Source organism: Vipera ursinii (genome assembly GCF_947247035.1).
Source record: "Vipera ursinii genome assembly, chromosome: 7".
Classification (NCBI taxonomy): Eukaryota; Metazoa; Chordata; class Lepidosauria; order Squamata; family Viperidae; genus Vipera; species Vipera ursinii.
Window position 1 is genome coordinate 70,363,376 of NC_139521.1, and position 15,286 is coordinate 70,378,661.

Sequence of the window (15,286 nt, forward strand, 5' to 3'; positions counted from 1 at the left end):
TTCACACTGGCTGAGGAATTCTGGGAGTTGAAGTCCCCAAGTCATAAAAGGGCGAAGTTTGAAGACCCTGAAATAAGTCTTACATTGAAAAGATATAAATTTACTCTCTTCTAATGAACAATGATGGTATCTTCAGACGAATGCCAATGAATAAATGAACAAAACCCCCAATTGCCAGGCAGAAGTAGGCCGACTGTTTGAACACACCAGTGGAAAACCAACAACCACTGAGACTGTAGATTTTGTTTAAAAAAGGGGTATAATTTAGGTCCTAGCTACAGTACATGTCCTGCCTTAAGAAGACAGCGCCATCTAGGGGTCTTCAGTACAACTGGTGCTCAGCTAAGAAGCTTTAAGCCAGCCTTTCCATCTGGTGTACTTCAAAATGTCTAGTAGTTTAATGAAGAGAAGGACTAGAGGAGACATGATAGCCTTGTTCCAATATCTCAGGGGCTGCCCCAAAGAAGAGGGAGTCAAGCTGTTCTCCAAAGCATCTGAAGGCAGGACAAGAAGCAACAGATGGAAACTAATCAAGGAGAGAAGCAACTTGGAACGAAGGAGAAACTTCCTGACAGTGAGAACAATTAACTAGTGGAACAACCCACCTCCAGAAGTTGTGAATGCTCCAACACTGGAAGTTTTTAAGAAGACACTGGACAGCCATTTGTCTGAAATGGTCTAGGGTTTCCTGACTGAGCAGGAGGTTGGACTAGATGATCTCCAAGGTCCTTCCAACTTTAGATGATGATGATGATGATGATTGGATCAACATAGTTGACAGATTGAAATTAGCTGTATGTATCCGTAAAGCAGTAGTTTAGGATATGTGGAGCGGAGTTTAGTGGCAAAAGTTCGTATTTTTAATCTGGACTATTTCACTAGTTTGTTATACAGATAGTCCTTGACTTATAACCTGTTGTTTAGGGACTGTTGAAAGTTATAACAGATCTCCCATTACTTACAACTTGTTTTTGAAGTGGAGGCACCCTTCCCACCTACCCCGGTGCTCACATAATCCTGCAGCAAATGCGAGCTGGTTGCCAAACACCCAAAATGCAATTACGATCCCAATTTTTAACCTGGTTTTGCCGGCTTCTGATGCTTACTTCTGGTTTCCAGCCAACATGGGGAAACTGGGGGTTGCTTAATGGCTGTGGAATTCACTTAACCACCACCACAAAAAAAATATGTCATAATGTTAGGTCGGGTCAGGTGGTAATCTGTTTAATTACTTAACTGCAATTCTGTCAATTAGGCTCGTAGGTCGAGGACTCAATTATTTTGCACAGCCGTCAGTCACCCAGTCTACCCACATGATGTAAAATAATTGAGGGTAAATATGTCCAAGCTAGATTATTTAAGGCAATTATTTAAACTTGTGTATAAATTGTTAGTGCAGAGGTCTTCAAACTCGGCCCTTTTATGACTCATGGACTTCAACTCCCAGAATTCCTGCCAGCCTGGCTCAGCTTGGAAACCTCTCCCTTTCCCCTGTGCCTGGGTGAGGAATTCTGGGAGTTGAAGTACACAAGTCATAAAAGGGCCATGTTTGAAGACCCTTGGGCTAGTGATAAAGGATAGCACCCCAACGTATGCCAAAATCACAGACTAAGGCAGCTTCATGACCACATAGCCTGAGTTGCTCCAGACTTCCTCTATAGCTAGCCCTCAACTTACAACTGTTCATTTAGTGACCCTTCGAAGTTACACCACCGGGAAAAGCGACTTACAACTTTTTCACTTACAACCGTTGGGAGCATCCAAAGTCATGCGATCAAAATTCAAGCACTTGGCAACCGGTTCATATTTGTGTCGGTTGCAGTGTCCTGGGTGTGTGTCATGTGATTCCCTTATGCGACCTTCTGACAAGCACAGTGGGGAAGCCAGATTCACTTAACAACCGTGTTACTAACCTAACTGCAGTGCTTCACTTAGCAACAGTGGCAAGAATGAAAAATGGGGTAAAACTCACTTAACAACTGTCTCACTTAGCAACAGAAACTTTGGGCTCAGTTGTGGTTGTTAAGTACTACTTGTATACATATGTTAGCAGGCTAGGATATGGATTTGATTGGCCGATCTGAAATTCTGACTGTAATCACCCTCCTTCACTTTGTTTTCCACCAGGTTACTTTTTTAAACGCATCTAGTCTGGTTATATGTTGTGCGGGAACATCGACAAGGATGGTGTCGAAAATCTCTCTAGAAGCCTAGGATAAGTTCATTATCATTTTCTTGTAATATTATCTTCACTTTTACTTTATCTTCACATCCTCATTATAATTAAGTTTCCGTTACTTAGAAGTTGTGACCACTTCCTTAAAAAATGTGTTCTGGTTTCTGATTTTGTCCCAGCTGCCCTGTTATACCGAAATCACCAGAGACTCAGATAGGAAAGGGAAAAAAAAAGCATTTGGTTTTATTGAACAGAAGCAGAGAAAGAATCTTGAGATATTTCTGAGCAAAAATAGTTTTCAAAAAACATTCTGACAAGATTCTGGTAGTACCAACCCCGCCCCCTCCCCGGCCTTCCATATACATTATTTATATCATATACAAGGTATAATAAATTAATATCTACATGCAACATATAGAAAGGAAAGTACACTGTAAAAAATACAATATTTTTCAGCTTATTTTGTTTTTTTAAGGTTTTTTTTACAGGTTTTAATTTACATTTTTACACATTTTTGTAAACTTTTTTTTTCTTTATAAAAAATCAGATCGCACCGCACGTTATCAACATTCACTTCTGCTACACAGGAAAAAACACACAAAGCAAGGATCGTAACTTTATTGCCGCTTCTTTTCAACCACAGCCTTGCTTTCACATTATTACTACAGACTAAATGACTTCTTTTGCTTACTTTGCATATATTTAAAGGAACTAAAGTAAAGCAACCATTAAGTCTGTGCTTTAACGGGGGGGGGGGGGGGGGGGAGAGAAGGCTAGCAATTAAATGTCATGACACCCATTTTATCAACTTCACATTTATCAAAACGTCTCCATAATCAATTGCCTTTCCACTAACCATTTTCACTTAAGCATGCAAAAGTTAACGAATATAGATTTACTTAATAACAATGTAAAAGAAAGAATGAAATCAGCTTTACACTGAAATCCGGCACGTTCTAATTTTAATAGTATCATTTTTTTTGTTTTAACAGTAACACTAAGGTTTTCTAAAAAAAACCCCAAAACATTTAATTTCCTAATTTGAGGATCTGAAAGCTCACCTTTAGAAATTTTAGCACTAAAATATGCTTCAGAACCGATGTGGATTGGTTTTGCGTTTAAAAAAAAAAAAGCAGCTTATTTATTTTTACCCAAAAACAGCCTTTGTGATTAAAACAAGTCTCCTGAAACGAAGTATTTCTCCAGGAATACTTTCTTTAAAAGAATAACACAAAAATTATTTAAAATCTTAAAAAAAAAGAAAGAAAAGAAATTCATATACGTTTCTGCGATTTCATTTAATCCACCAAATACGTCACACCGCTAAGATTCAACCTATTTTCAGCAGAGAATTCAACCCCACCTGGCGGCAGATCCCTGCTCCTGTGGATCGTTTCTCGCTGAACAAGGCTCAAAACGGTCAATTTGATCCCTCGTGCCCACGTCAGACGTTACCATCAACACAAAGGTAAAAAAAGCACAATATGTATTGTGAGTACTCCATGAGATCTTGTACCAAAGTACAAGGAATGCTAAGATCAGCTTTTTCCCAACCCCGTAGTAGCCCGTTCCGGCCGCGTCGGTTTCGACCCCCAGAATTTTTATCAACAAGTAAGAGCGGGGATACTGGGAGTGGAAGCCTGCACTCGTGGAAGGCACCCGGGTGGGAGAGAGGGCTGGTTTAGAGACTTATTGCCTACAAATAGTACGATGCATCGGAGAGCTCAGACTAGCACATGGAATCGAAGGAAAGAGCCTGCCACTTTGATTTTGGCTGGAGGTCAAAAAAGAAGGCGCCTTCGCCATCGCTGGGAGGGGAACTGCTCAGGCTGTCTTCTCCACAGCTCATGTCTTCACAGGAGTCCTCACTGAAAAAAAAAAGAAAAGAAAACGGCGACAGTAATTAGCCATCATGAAGAAAGGGGTGTGTGGAAAGAGCAACCAATTATGGTACAGTAGCCATCGACTTAACAGTAGTTCGCTTCAAAGTTACAACGGCACTGGGAGGAAAAAAAAAACAGGGCTTATGACTGTTCCCCCCCCCCCCCTCCACACTTACGACCATCGCAGCATTTCCACGGTCAAGTGATTCACATTCAGATACCGGGCAACCCACTCGTATTTATGACACTATGTGTGTGTGTGTGACGTGATCCCCTTCTGCGACCTTCTGGGGAAATCAAGATTCACTTCACAACCGTTGTTGCTAATTTAACAGCTGCAGCGATTCACTTAACAGAGATGGCAAGAAAAAGTCGTAAAATGGGCCAAAGCTCACTTAACGAATTTCTCGCTTGGGAACATAAAATTTTGGGCTCAATTGTGGCCGTAAGGCGAGGACTGCCTGCATTCATCACGTATTATTCTCTTCTGAGTCAGCCAAGTCACTGTACCTTTTTCCTTACCAAAGTATTTTTTTAAATCAAATTATTACTCAATTTTCTAGCAAATATAACTGCACCTAACCATATATTGCATTTGAATCAGCGAGGGACTGGCTTTGCAAGCTTCCGAATTTTAAGTGCAAAGGTCAAACCAGTTCTGATAATCAGCCACTTATGTTATTGAGCACACTGATGGCGGCAACCTTCCAGAAGAATCTCAGGGAGGCCTCCTTAATATTTTATTTGTATTTCATATTTTTTAACCACCCATCTCCCTCGAATATTCAGTGAGATGCTAGTAAGGCTGTAAGCTCCAGGAACATTCTTTCACCTTTGGCGGGAATATAATAAAAAGTTTCTTGAGTTTATGTTTGTTACATGTATTTTGACGACCCAAAACTTAAAAACTGCAAATTAAAAAAAAACCTACTCATTTTCTACATCTAGCTACCAAATTCGTTATTGCTAAACAATGAACCGCTCCAGATAGTATCTTAGCAGATAAAGGTAATATTTAGCTTTGTCTTCAAAAAGCCTTTGATCAAATCCAGTGTAGGAGGAGTAGTGAATCACTGTTTGACAGGGAATTGTGAGAGTTCACTGTATATAGGAGATATGCATCCAGGCAACAGCTTGTATCAAAAATTATGTGCACTTTAAAATGTACCAGCCCTAGTCATCTTTTGGAATTAAGTAGACAGACGGGCAGACAAGGAAGAGCCAGAGCATGGAAGAACAGGATGGCAAACAATTTCCATGCTTTTCCAAGAAAACAACGCGGGTATCTTCATGTTGTAATCATCAGCACAATGCAAAGGAGACTTAATGTAAGATTTGAAATACGATGCCTTGAAATATCAGATAGCACGATTTAAATGATGGCTGCCCACTCCATTAGATTGTAGGCAGCAAACGAAGTTTGACTGCTGTTAAGAAAGAGATGTGCGAATTCAGCAGTGCTCATAATCATCTTATCCCACTGTGATCCTCAGTCTCATTAGCCACAATTGTGTACTTAACTACTCATCTCATTATCACTGACAAAAAAGGAATCTGAAGAGAGATGGCTTCACTGGATAACCAGAGACATCAGTTCCTCCTCTGCCAATCTGCATGCCATCGTATGTTAAAGCACAGGGGTGGGGTGGGTTGAAATGGAAGATAGCATGTTAACCGTGAAAGAGCTAACTGCCATGGCCATGGAAAAACCAACTCGCAATTACCTACATCTCAGTGCAAACATGGGATTTAAGCCAAAGTACATAGGTAGCATTAAATAATCAGAGAAGTCTGTTGAAAACATAAGAGCAGGAGTGTCAAACTGCCGGCCTGGGACGCATCATCTGGAAGCCGGGCCCACCCCATTGCCGGCACCCGATACGTTGTGCGACGTCATGTGACGCCGCGAGTTTGACATGTCTGACGTAGAGGATGGAAAAGGCATTCTATTCCAATGGGAATAAAAAGCTTCTCAAAATAAAAATAAGTTTATTCTAGTTTACTCTACTAGGCCCTCTCTAAATATACGCCCCATCTTCTCCAGCAAGATACAGTAGATCAGGGGTCTTCAAACTTGGCTCTTTTATGACTTGTGGACTTCAACCCCCCAGAATTCCTCGGCCAGGCATGCCTAGCTGAGGAATTCTGGGAGCTGAAGTCCACAAGTCATAAAAGGGCCACGTTTGAAGACCCCTGCAGTAGATGTAATCCAACTCTTCTAAGAGGCATCAAATGGAGGAAAGTTGGTTTATTCCGACCAAAATGCTCATTACTTATTTTTCCAAATGAGGTCTTTCTAAACGTAGTCGTGTCAATGCCACAGAAACACTTATTTAACCATCAAAACCTAGAGGTGACTAATGTATCCTTTACTCCTAAATACAGAAAATTTTGTTTTTCTAAATGCCAGCACAGGAAACGCTAGTCGATGGGGTCATCAATCTGTCCTTCCTGCGTTTACATTATTGAAAAATAAGTTACACTTAAGTTACTTGTACTGACTACATACGGAGAGCCAATAATAAGAGAAAGCCCAACAGACTTTACCTACCTCTCGCTTTCATCAAAGCATCCAGCCTCTGGGATTGTGGGCAACTCAGGAACACTGTAGTAGCTGTTTTGAAGATTCTGGGCAGTGCGCCTTGAAACAATCCAGACTAGTTTTTTATGGTCTGGCTTGCAGCAGGCGGGAGAAGCATAATCTGCTAAGCATTTTGAGACCAGCTCTCTCCAATACAGTAAGTCACTGTCGCTTATCTGAAAAAAAAATAAAAATAAAAAATCACGTTTTTTTAAAAAAAAGTTCTTTCACAAATTAACCACGGCTGCCATTGCGTGTAATCCCGGCTCCGTACATCCGACGTAGATTCATACAGCTCAGCCTTTAGGCAAATCAACTGGTACACGTAACCGTGAGGGCTTCGTTACTGAAGTTTTTCAACCCTCCTGTCTTGTGCCGGGGGTTAAGCTAGACTTCCAAGGTCCCTTCCCGCTATATGATTCTATAAACTCAAACCACATTTGTCCCAAGAAAATTCACTGGCTTTAACAGAACCCACATGCATATGAGACCGTGGAGAAATGCAGTCTGAATGACGTGTTGAGGAGATAACATTTATGTGAGATGATGCAACTTTTAAGAGAACAGAGCGGTTGCTTTTCCAAGGTAAATGGGGAAAAAGTCATGGCCTGTCTTCCATTTACAGGAGGCCAGGAATTCTATATTCCAGGAAGATGCATTGTCTTCCCAAATTATCTACCTTCAAAATGGGAGGGACGTTTTCCTCTATACCAGGGGTCCCCAACCCCCGGGCTGGGGATCAGTACCGGGCCGTGGCATGCCAGCAATCGGTCCACACAAACAAGCAAAGCCCCATCCGTGGAATGCAGGCAGCACACAAAACCACGCACTCTCCGATCCGTGGAAAAACCTCTCTCCACGGAACTGGTCCCGGGTGCCCAAAAGGTTGGGGACCTCTGTTTTATACAGTTTTTTTAAAAAAACAAAACAAAACACACAAGCACATTTTTGAATCAACTCTTATTATTTTCCCCCCATAAAGGTTTAACGGAATAGCTGGACCTCAGGTAATGAATGCTGTTGTCTTACCTTGGAGTGCTTCTGAACACACAGAAGAATCTCAAACAACTCAATGGATTTCAGAGTTTGCACTTCCAGAGAGAGAAGGCACAGGGCCAAAATGGATGGCTGCGGGGGAGAACAATATACATTCAGCCCAGAAACTGAGTCACTGACCTCAACTTTCGTTACCGCGAGTGGTTTATTGCAAACTTACTTTTGCTTTTGAAAAAACAAGTCGGCAGTTGCAAGCTTTCAATTGTGCTTCCAGTTTGTCGAGATTCAACAACTCTTTCCTGCAAAGGGTCACAATGAAATATTACTGCTGGATGCACCTGTTACACTGTGACTTGAGCTTACACAACATTATTAAATCAGAGCCTACTAAATCATCTCTTAGTACAGTGTGCAAATCTAAACTCGGAGAATACATAGTGAATCCATTTGCTTTCCAAATAAAATGCCACAAGCTGTCTATAGTCAGATTGACTTATCTCATTGCACATGAACCATAAAGAAACCTGTCAGCCATTTAAGTATCTGAACTACAGCAAATATTGAAAAGAAAGAAATCAAGAGTGTTAACAGGGATACAGGCAGTCCTCAACTCACAACCAGTCACTTAGTGACGGTTTGAAGTTACCACGGACCCTGAAAATGGGACTTATGAGTCAAGATTCAAAGTTCTAACGACCACGGTGTTTGCTTCATGACTGCGGCAAAAGAAGGTTGTAAAAGCTGTGTGCAGTTTACGTGCTAAGTGCTGATCGTCGTGACTTAACAAATCGGAATCTCTGTCACAAGTCAAGGACTCTCTGTATTGCATGTTTCAATTTTTTATATTATTATTTCTTTTTTTTACTGGAAATGAAAGCATGGAACTGGGCCAACCATTACCTTTCTGAGGTATGGCAGAGTACAATAGTATGGTATAAGTGCAAAAAAGTTAAGGCAGTAGTTGCTTTGAAGTCAAAGTGCAGTTTTTCAGATATTATTTTCTCCATCCGCTTCAGGTCAGAAACGGTGCATTTGCATTGGCTAATTCGGATGACATCATGAAGAGACGGGATGCTGCCTTCCTCTTCCACCTGTTGAGCAGCCAGCTGGAAACAACAGACTCCGATGCAGGATAAATGCTTAGGTTTCACCTAAGTCAAAGGAAAACCACTTTATGAATAGCCAGCTACTCAACAGCGCTGAAGTTTTAAAACATTGCGGGTCTACTTATTTCACAGTCAACAGGCCGCTTCAATTTCAGTTCGTCAGTGACAAGAAATATTAAATGAGAAAGCCTCTGATCATCTTAAATCCGCTCAACATTCCACTAATAACAAATATTTCCCAGAATTTCAGCACGTGCTCACGTGGCCTTATATGTGGTGCACATATATAACTGACATCATAAAAAAGTGGCCCGTAACTGGGGTTCAGATTGAAGAAAAACGAAGGGAGAGAGAAAAAGAGAGAGAAGGGGGGGGGAAAGGAAACACGAAAGTAAATTTTAAATATGACACGCTTTTAATATGTAACATATTCTGAATAGTTACATATTAGCCTAACTGCTTAGAGAGGAACTAGATTACCTTAAGACCAGAACAAATAGTAAAGGCTGTTTATCTGTCTACTTAATATAAAACTCTGCAAACTAGGATACGGCAATTCTTTTCCTCCAAATACCTTCATGAGCGCCAAAAACCTGTCAAGAATGTTGACAGCCAGGACAAAGGTTTCTGTGGCAAATCCAAAGAAGCTGACCAAACTCCAGAGATCTTCCACTTTTGCGTTCCTCTGTCTTGGGCATAAGGTGTTTTCATTCTGTAACAAGTCAAGCAACGTCTTAATGCTACTTGCAGAACTCTGCATCAAAGGCTTACAATCGCATGAGCTATATATTCTGATCAACCAGCGAGGGCCAGTTACTTGACAGCAGGATCCGAGAGACGTAACTCAGACGGCAAGGGGTCAGAACCAATTCTATTTCAATACCGGAGGTTCTCGACTTACGACCACAACTCAGCCCAAAATTTCCATGGCTAAGCAAGGCAGCCATTGCACCTCACTTTATGACCTTTTTTTTAAACAACGGTTATTAAGCAATTTGTGGTCTTTAAACAAATCTGGCTTCTTTGCTTGTTGGAAGCTGGCTGGGAAGACTACAAAGGGTGATCACATGACCCCAGGACAGTGCAACCATCATAAAGACATGCCAGTTGCCAAGTGCCCAAACTTTGATCATGTGACCACGGGGATGCTGCAATGGTTATAAGTGCAAAAATTGGTCCTAAGTCGCTTTCCCCCCCCAGTGCTGTTGTAACTCTGAACAGTCACTAAATGAATGGTTATAAGTCACCTATAAGTGTAAATGACCTTTTCAAAGTACGTTTCCTGGGAAGAACCTTATCGTTGCTTCTTTCAGAAACAAGCGTTGCTTCATTCAATAACTTGGCTAGTCTTGTGAAGAGCAATGCCCATTTTTAAATTGGCAGGCACCGCTCTCTCAGAGGAAGCATCATTATCTGCAACTATCTCTGGACAAATATGCAGTTTCAGCTACGTACAGTCCGATCCCTGCCAAATGATTTTCAGTAAAATCATTTGGGAAGCAAGGCTCCAATAGCTTTAAAAATCAAGGGTGGCGGCAATCTGCTTAAACATCCACTGTAAAAGGTGGGAAGCCAATATCCAGCACTTATACTGGTAGAATAAGCCCTAGTTTATTATGCTGAATTAGGACATTTGAATAGATCTATTTTATAGAAAGCAAGCAAACTGCTCTACACAAATTCTTAACACCCACAGCTTCCTGCTCTGGCTGCATTAAGACCCTCCCCCACTGTTCCTGGCCACTTCCTCCAGAAACAGGTCATATCAGCTGAGTTTCTTCATCACACCCAAATGGCAGACTCCGATCTCCTCACCTCAGTAGTGCACTCAATCAGACTCAGCCCTTTTCCCCTGGGTTGGTATTTCCATTCCTGATCCAAATGGAGTTTAAGCTGTTTGAAGAGCCAGCTGCTCATCTGTTCTTCGGCTTCAATATTCTTCATCTAGGAAAAAGAAAATAAAGTTTTCAGGGAGGGGTGGGTGGGCGCTAAGTACACGGACCACCTCACTGGTTTTCCTGAGATGGGGTTAGTTAAGAGGAACGTCTACTTTTGGTCCATCTGCGGTGCCTCCCAAAGCCACTGTGGAATCGGGAGGTGTTACAAGTGCGAAAAATCAATCTGACAAATCTCCACGCTGGTTGGAAGCCTGCTTCTGCTTCAACGAGACTTATGCTAGAATCATGGAACTGCAATGCTAAATGCCCAGTGGTAGATATAGGATTTCCAAGTCACTAGAATTCTTACCCGAAGGGAGCCTGGAAGTCAAAGGCAGGGGCATATTCCTTTAGCATCCTGAATTCACCATTTCTCCAAACCTCCCCTCTGTCCAAACTGCTTTTTTCAAGTAATAAAACCATCCCATGGGAAGAAGGAGAGGAAGGGTAAGGCACAAAACTGAATGTTCCCTCTTGCTTAAAGGACTAGGAAAAGCTTCCATTTCCCCCACCTTTCACCACATAAGTTAACAAAGAGGATGTTGAGGGAGGGGGGGGGAGCACAGGAGAGCTTTGTCACGTACACACCACGACAATAACTCGTGAGTAGCTGTAGAGGGCGACAAAAGAATACTGAGATTCCCGAGTTCTTGTACGCTTATTATACACCAAATAAAAGAGAGCTCAGTTTTCAGCAGATAGGCATGGTTTCTGGTTAGCATTTTAAGAGCCTCTCCTCAGGTTTAAGGGCCCACATATTTCAGTGTCTACCCACCTGACTTTTACTAAGATATGGGGCAGCTTGGAATAGTCTAAAACATTTCCAGCGGTGTCTCAATCAGTCTCTTTCTCACGCACAAAGATAAACACAGTTTTCAGTTGGAGTTATAAATGCAGTTTGTTTCCACTTTGTCCTAACAACAACCTTGAACACAGATACTGTATAAACAAAAGGCAAGGCCTACAGGTGTTTTTTTTTTCCTTCTCCCCACAGGGAACAGGACAAAAAACAATTTTAACTCAAAACAAAGGGGAGGCGATAGATGCTAACTACACAAGGGATCATATTATAAACAATCCAGGTTAACACAAAGGACTCCTAACCAGATACCCTTACAATTTCTGAAGATAAAATGCTTTTTTTTTTAAACTTTGCTTTCCTCCTCCCAAATACCCAACCTCCCAAAACATACTTCCTTTGTATCAGGGCTGCCAGAATAATCTAATACTCTCTTTTCAATACCTGAACTTTAGTTCTAGTTCCCTCAATTGACCAACCGTAACCCCTGTTTACATTTTCCTTTCCTTTTTCTCATTCCAGCGGGGGGGGGGGTGTCTAATCTCTAAATCCTCTCCCCGATCAGTCTTCCCCTCTCCACTATGTTCCCAAAATGTTTGTTTATTTACCCACGTTACTGTGTTCACACCAATTCAACTCTTCCTAACTGCATACATAAATAAGTCTCTGCCGTAGCCTTTTTTTTTTTTGCTCTCCCTTCCTTACCTTGGATTGTCTCCAGGGCAGTCTCATTGCTTCTAATGCCTCCCCTTCCCTGTCATTGGAAATCAATGCAAAACTCAGCCCCTTAGAATGAAGTCCCGCCCCCCTTGAGGCTAAACAATACCCCAAGAGCCATCTGGCAGTCTGTCTCCCTAGATCAGCCTTCCGCAATCTCACACCCATCCCAGGCATCAAACAATGCCCCCCCCTCCCATCTTATCCAACAGGCCCGACCAATCACCAAGCTGGACAAGGCCTTAGGGAGAAGGGCGGCATATAAATTTAATCAATTCAATTCAATTCAAAATGGGATCGATCACATGATCTCAGACACACACACACACACACACACACACACACCCCGCAACCTTCATGTAAATAGGAGTCAGTTACCCAGTGTCTGAATTTTGATCACGTGACCAAAAGGATCCGACAGCGGTCGTTAAGTGGGAAAAACTTTTGTCAGTGCCCTTGTGGCTTCGAACAGTCACTAAAGGAATTGTCGTTAAGTCGAGGACTACCTGCAATGCAAACTGAGCGGGTTTTGTGTGTGTGTGGTTTGTTTACATCCAGGTTGTCCCCAGCTTTCAATACACTGCCTGCTTTACAAGGGGGAGGGAAGCCCCCCTCCCACTGTTTTCAAAGGATCCATGGTCCAAAGAAGAGGGGGAGGGACCCACAGATGCCCCTTCCGCCATTAAACAAAGCTCTGGGAGGAGGTTACAAAGTATTGCCAGCAGGACTGGCAGCTTTGTTCCCTATGCCATCCCTCGGGGTAAACTCACAAGATTGGTTTTTCTCGCTGTGCACACGTATACATCCGAACTAGCCTGGGTTCTCTGATCCACATATGTAGGCGTAGGTGGGTATGTGCACATCTATTTATTTTGGGGGGCCACGTTTATGCAATGTATGTTGGAGGCGGTTACCCTTTGGGAGCTGTGTGCAACGAAATCTCCCTTTTAACGCAGGCGGATTGGCCTGCATTTAAAGTGACAATCAAAGTTATTCTATCCTGAAATGGCTTTGAATATTAGCATTCAATATTATTATAGTCAAGTGTTATTAGCAGTATTCCACATTATTAAGCGCGTTGGTTTGTGCTTACATTGTAAGCCGCCCTGAGTCTTCGGAGAAGGGCGGGATATAAATGGGATTAACATAAAATAAAATAAAAATAATAAAAAAATTATTCTATTCTATTCTTCCTAATCTCCGCAGGGAGGTCCCTCCCCCTCCCCTCCCCTCCCCCCCCAGCAGTGGAAAGGCGCTCCCTTCGAGGAGCCCCGCCTCCCCCGACAAAGGGGATCGCGCGCATGCGCAGACAGACTCGCTCCTTCCCCCCTCCCTCCCTCCCTCCTCCACCATAAATTGACAGAACGGAATAAAAACTTTGGCGTTACTTTAAATCAATAGTCTTCAAACTTGGCCCTTTTGTGACTTGTGGACTTCAACTCCCAGAATTCCTCAGCCAGGCACGCTGGTTGAGGAATCTGGGGAGTTGAAGTCCACAAGTTACAAAAGGGCCAAGTTTGAAGACCCCTGGCTTTAAATGCACGCCAATCGGCAGGCATTAAAATCGAATTTTGTTGCATTCAAAAAAAAAAAAAAAACAACCCACAGACACACACACACACGACACACGTCCCAGTCTTGACAAGCTGCCTTCTTCCCCCGTTTATTTTTAATAGAGGGGAAGACTCTATTAAATAGATTAAACGTTTTTTAATCGATTGCAATAACAATAATTGCAATAATAATAATAATAATAATAATAATAATAATAATAATAATAATAATAATAATAATAATTGTTATTATTATTATTTGTGTCTCTGAAGAGGGCTCTTTGCCTATCTCAGGGGTCGGCAACCTCGGCTCTTTTATGACTCGTGGACTTCAACTCCCAGAATTCCTGAGCCAGCATAGCTGGCTCAGGAATTCTGGGAGTTGAAGTCCACGAGTCATAAAAGAGCCGAGGTTGCCGACCCCTGGCCTATCTCATCCCGTCCCCGGGCGGGTTTTTCTCCGCGCTAGGTCGGACTTACCTCCCGGCGGCGGCGGCTCTCCCTTCTCCGAGGTGGGAAGGGCCGGCGGAGGCAGACCGGGGGCTGAAGCGAAGGGAGGCGACCTTTCCCCGCCGCTGCCGCAGCAACGACCAGCAGAGCCGCAGCGGCAGCGCCTCGTCGCTACCGACCCAGCCGGCCCGCATTCAGCCCCCTTCCTTCCCCGCCGGCCGCTTCGCCTTCCAGGCCCAGATCTTCCCCCCGCCGGGATTTCAGCGTCCGAGCTGCACCATGGCTCTTCCCTCGGGCCCCCGCGACGCCGTACTGGGAGAGGCAGCCAGAATCGCCTCAGAGCCGCCGCTTCAAAATGGAGTCCGCCCGCCTCGGCGGCTCCGCCTCCGTCACGTGACCCTCCGCTTTTGTTTTGCTCTCCTTTCCTCCTCCATTTTTTTTTTAAGGCGGAGGGATCTACGTTCCAGTGATGGGACGCTCCTTTCCACACACACACACACCCCCGCTCAAAAAAAAAAAGGAGAGGGAATTCAAAGGTTTAAAAATGGAAAAAAAAAACTAGAAAAGGGTCTCTTTTTCCTCCTTAGTTTCCGCAGTGGGATATTGATTAGCCACCAGGGAAGGCTTTTGCGGAGGTCGGGGAGTTCCTCTGAGCTTCTCCTGGGGACAAGGGGAGCGGAAGGACACGCGACTACTTGGTCGATTCACTCCTTTTAAAGGGACAAGGTTAAGCCGAACTACTCGGTTTGAAAAGTCCGCCCAAATGCCTGCTCTCTGATTGGCCAAGCGGTGGGCGAGCGCCGATTGGATAGAAGCGGCTCTGCCCTATCCAGACAACCCTGGTCTCGGTTGTTTTGCCGTTCAAAGCACTTGGTGCTTATTGGCTGACGGTGACGCCAAGCTCTGTTCTCGGCCAATGGGATTTACTCTTTATTTCCCTACACACACACCCCCTCCTCTGTTATTTTACAGCAACGTCGCACGGGGTGGGGCTTCCCCGTCGGTTGCTCAACTGTCATTTCTGTGATGGACGGAAAAGCCCTCTGGGGCTTTTTCGCTCCTCCTTGGTTTTATTTATTTATTTTATT

The 15,286-nt window shown here is 43.3% G+C and overlaps 1 protein-coding gene across 1 annotated transcript; it reads right to left on the reverse strand.

Annotated features, from left to right (window-relative positions):
* Positions 1-2,394: 2,394 nt before the first annotated feature.
* CCNG2 (cyclin G2) lies at positions 2,395-14,528 on the reverse strand. The gene is made up of 8 exons (XM_083367986.1): positions 14,229-14,528; positions 10,558-10,686; positions 9,317-9,454; positions 8,537-8,787; positions 7,857-7,935; positions 7,670-7,768; positions 6,611-6,816; positions 2,395-4,044 (listed from the first exon to the last, which is right to left on the reverse strand). Exons 2-8 carry the CDS (start codon positions 10,684-10,686, stop codon positions 3,906-3,908), a joined length of 1,041 nt encoding a protein of 346 aa, XP_083224112.1. The 5' UTR covers positions 14,229-14,528; the 3' UTR covers positions 2,395-3,905.
* Positions 14,529-15,286: the final 758 nt, after the last annotated feature.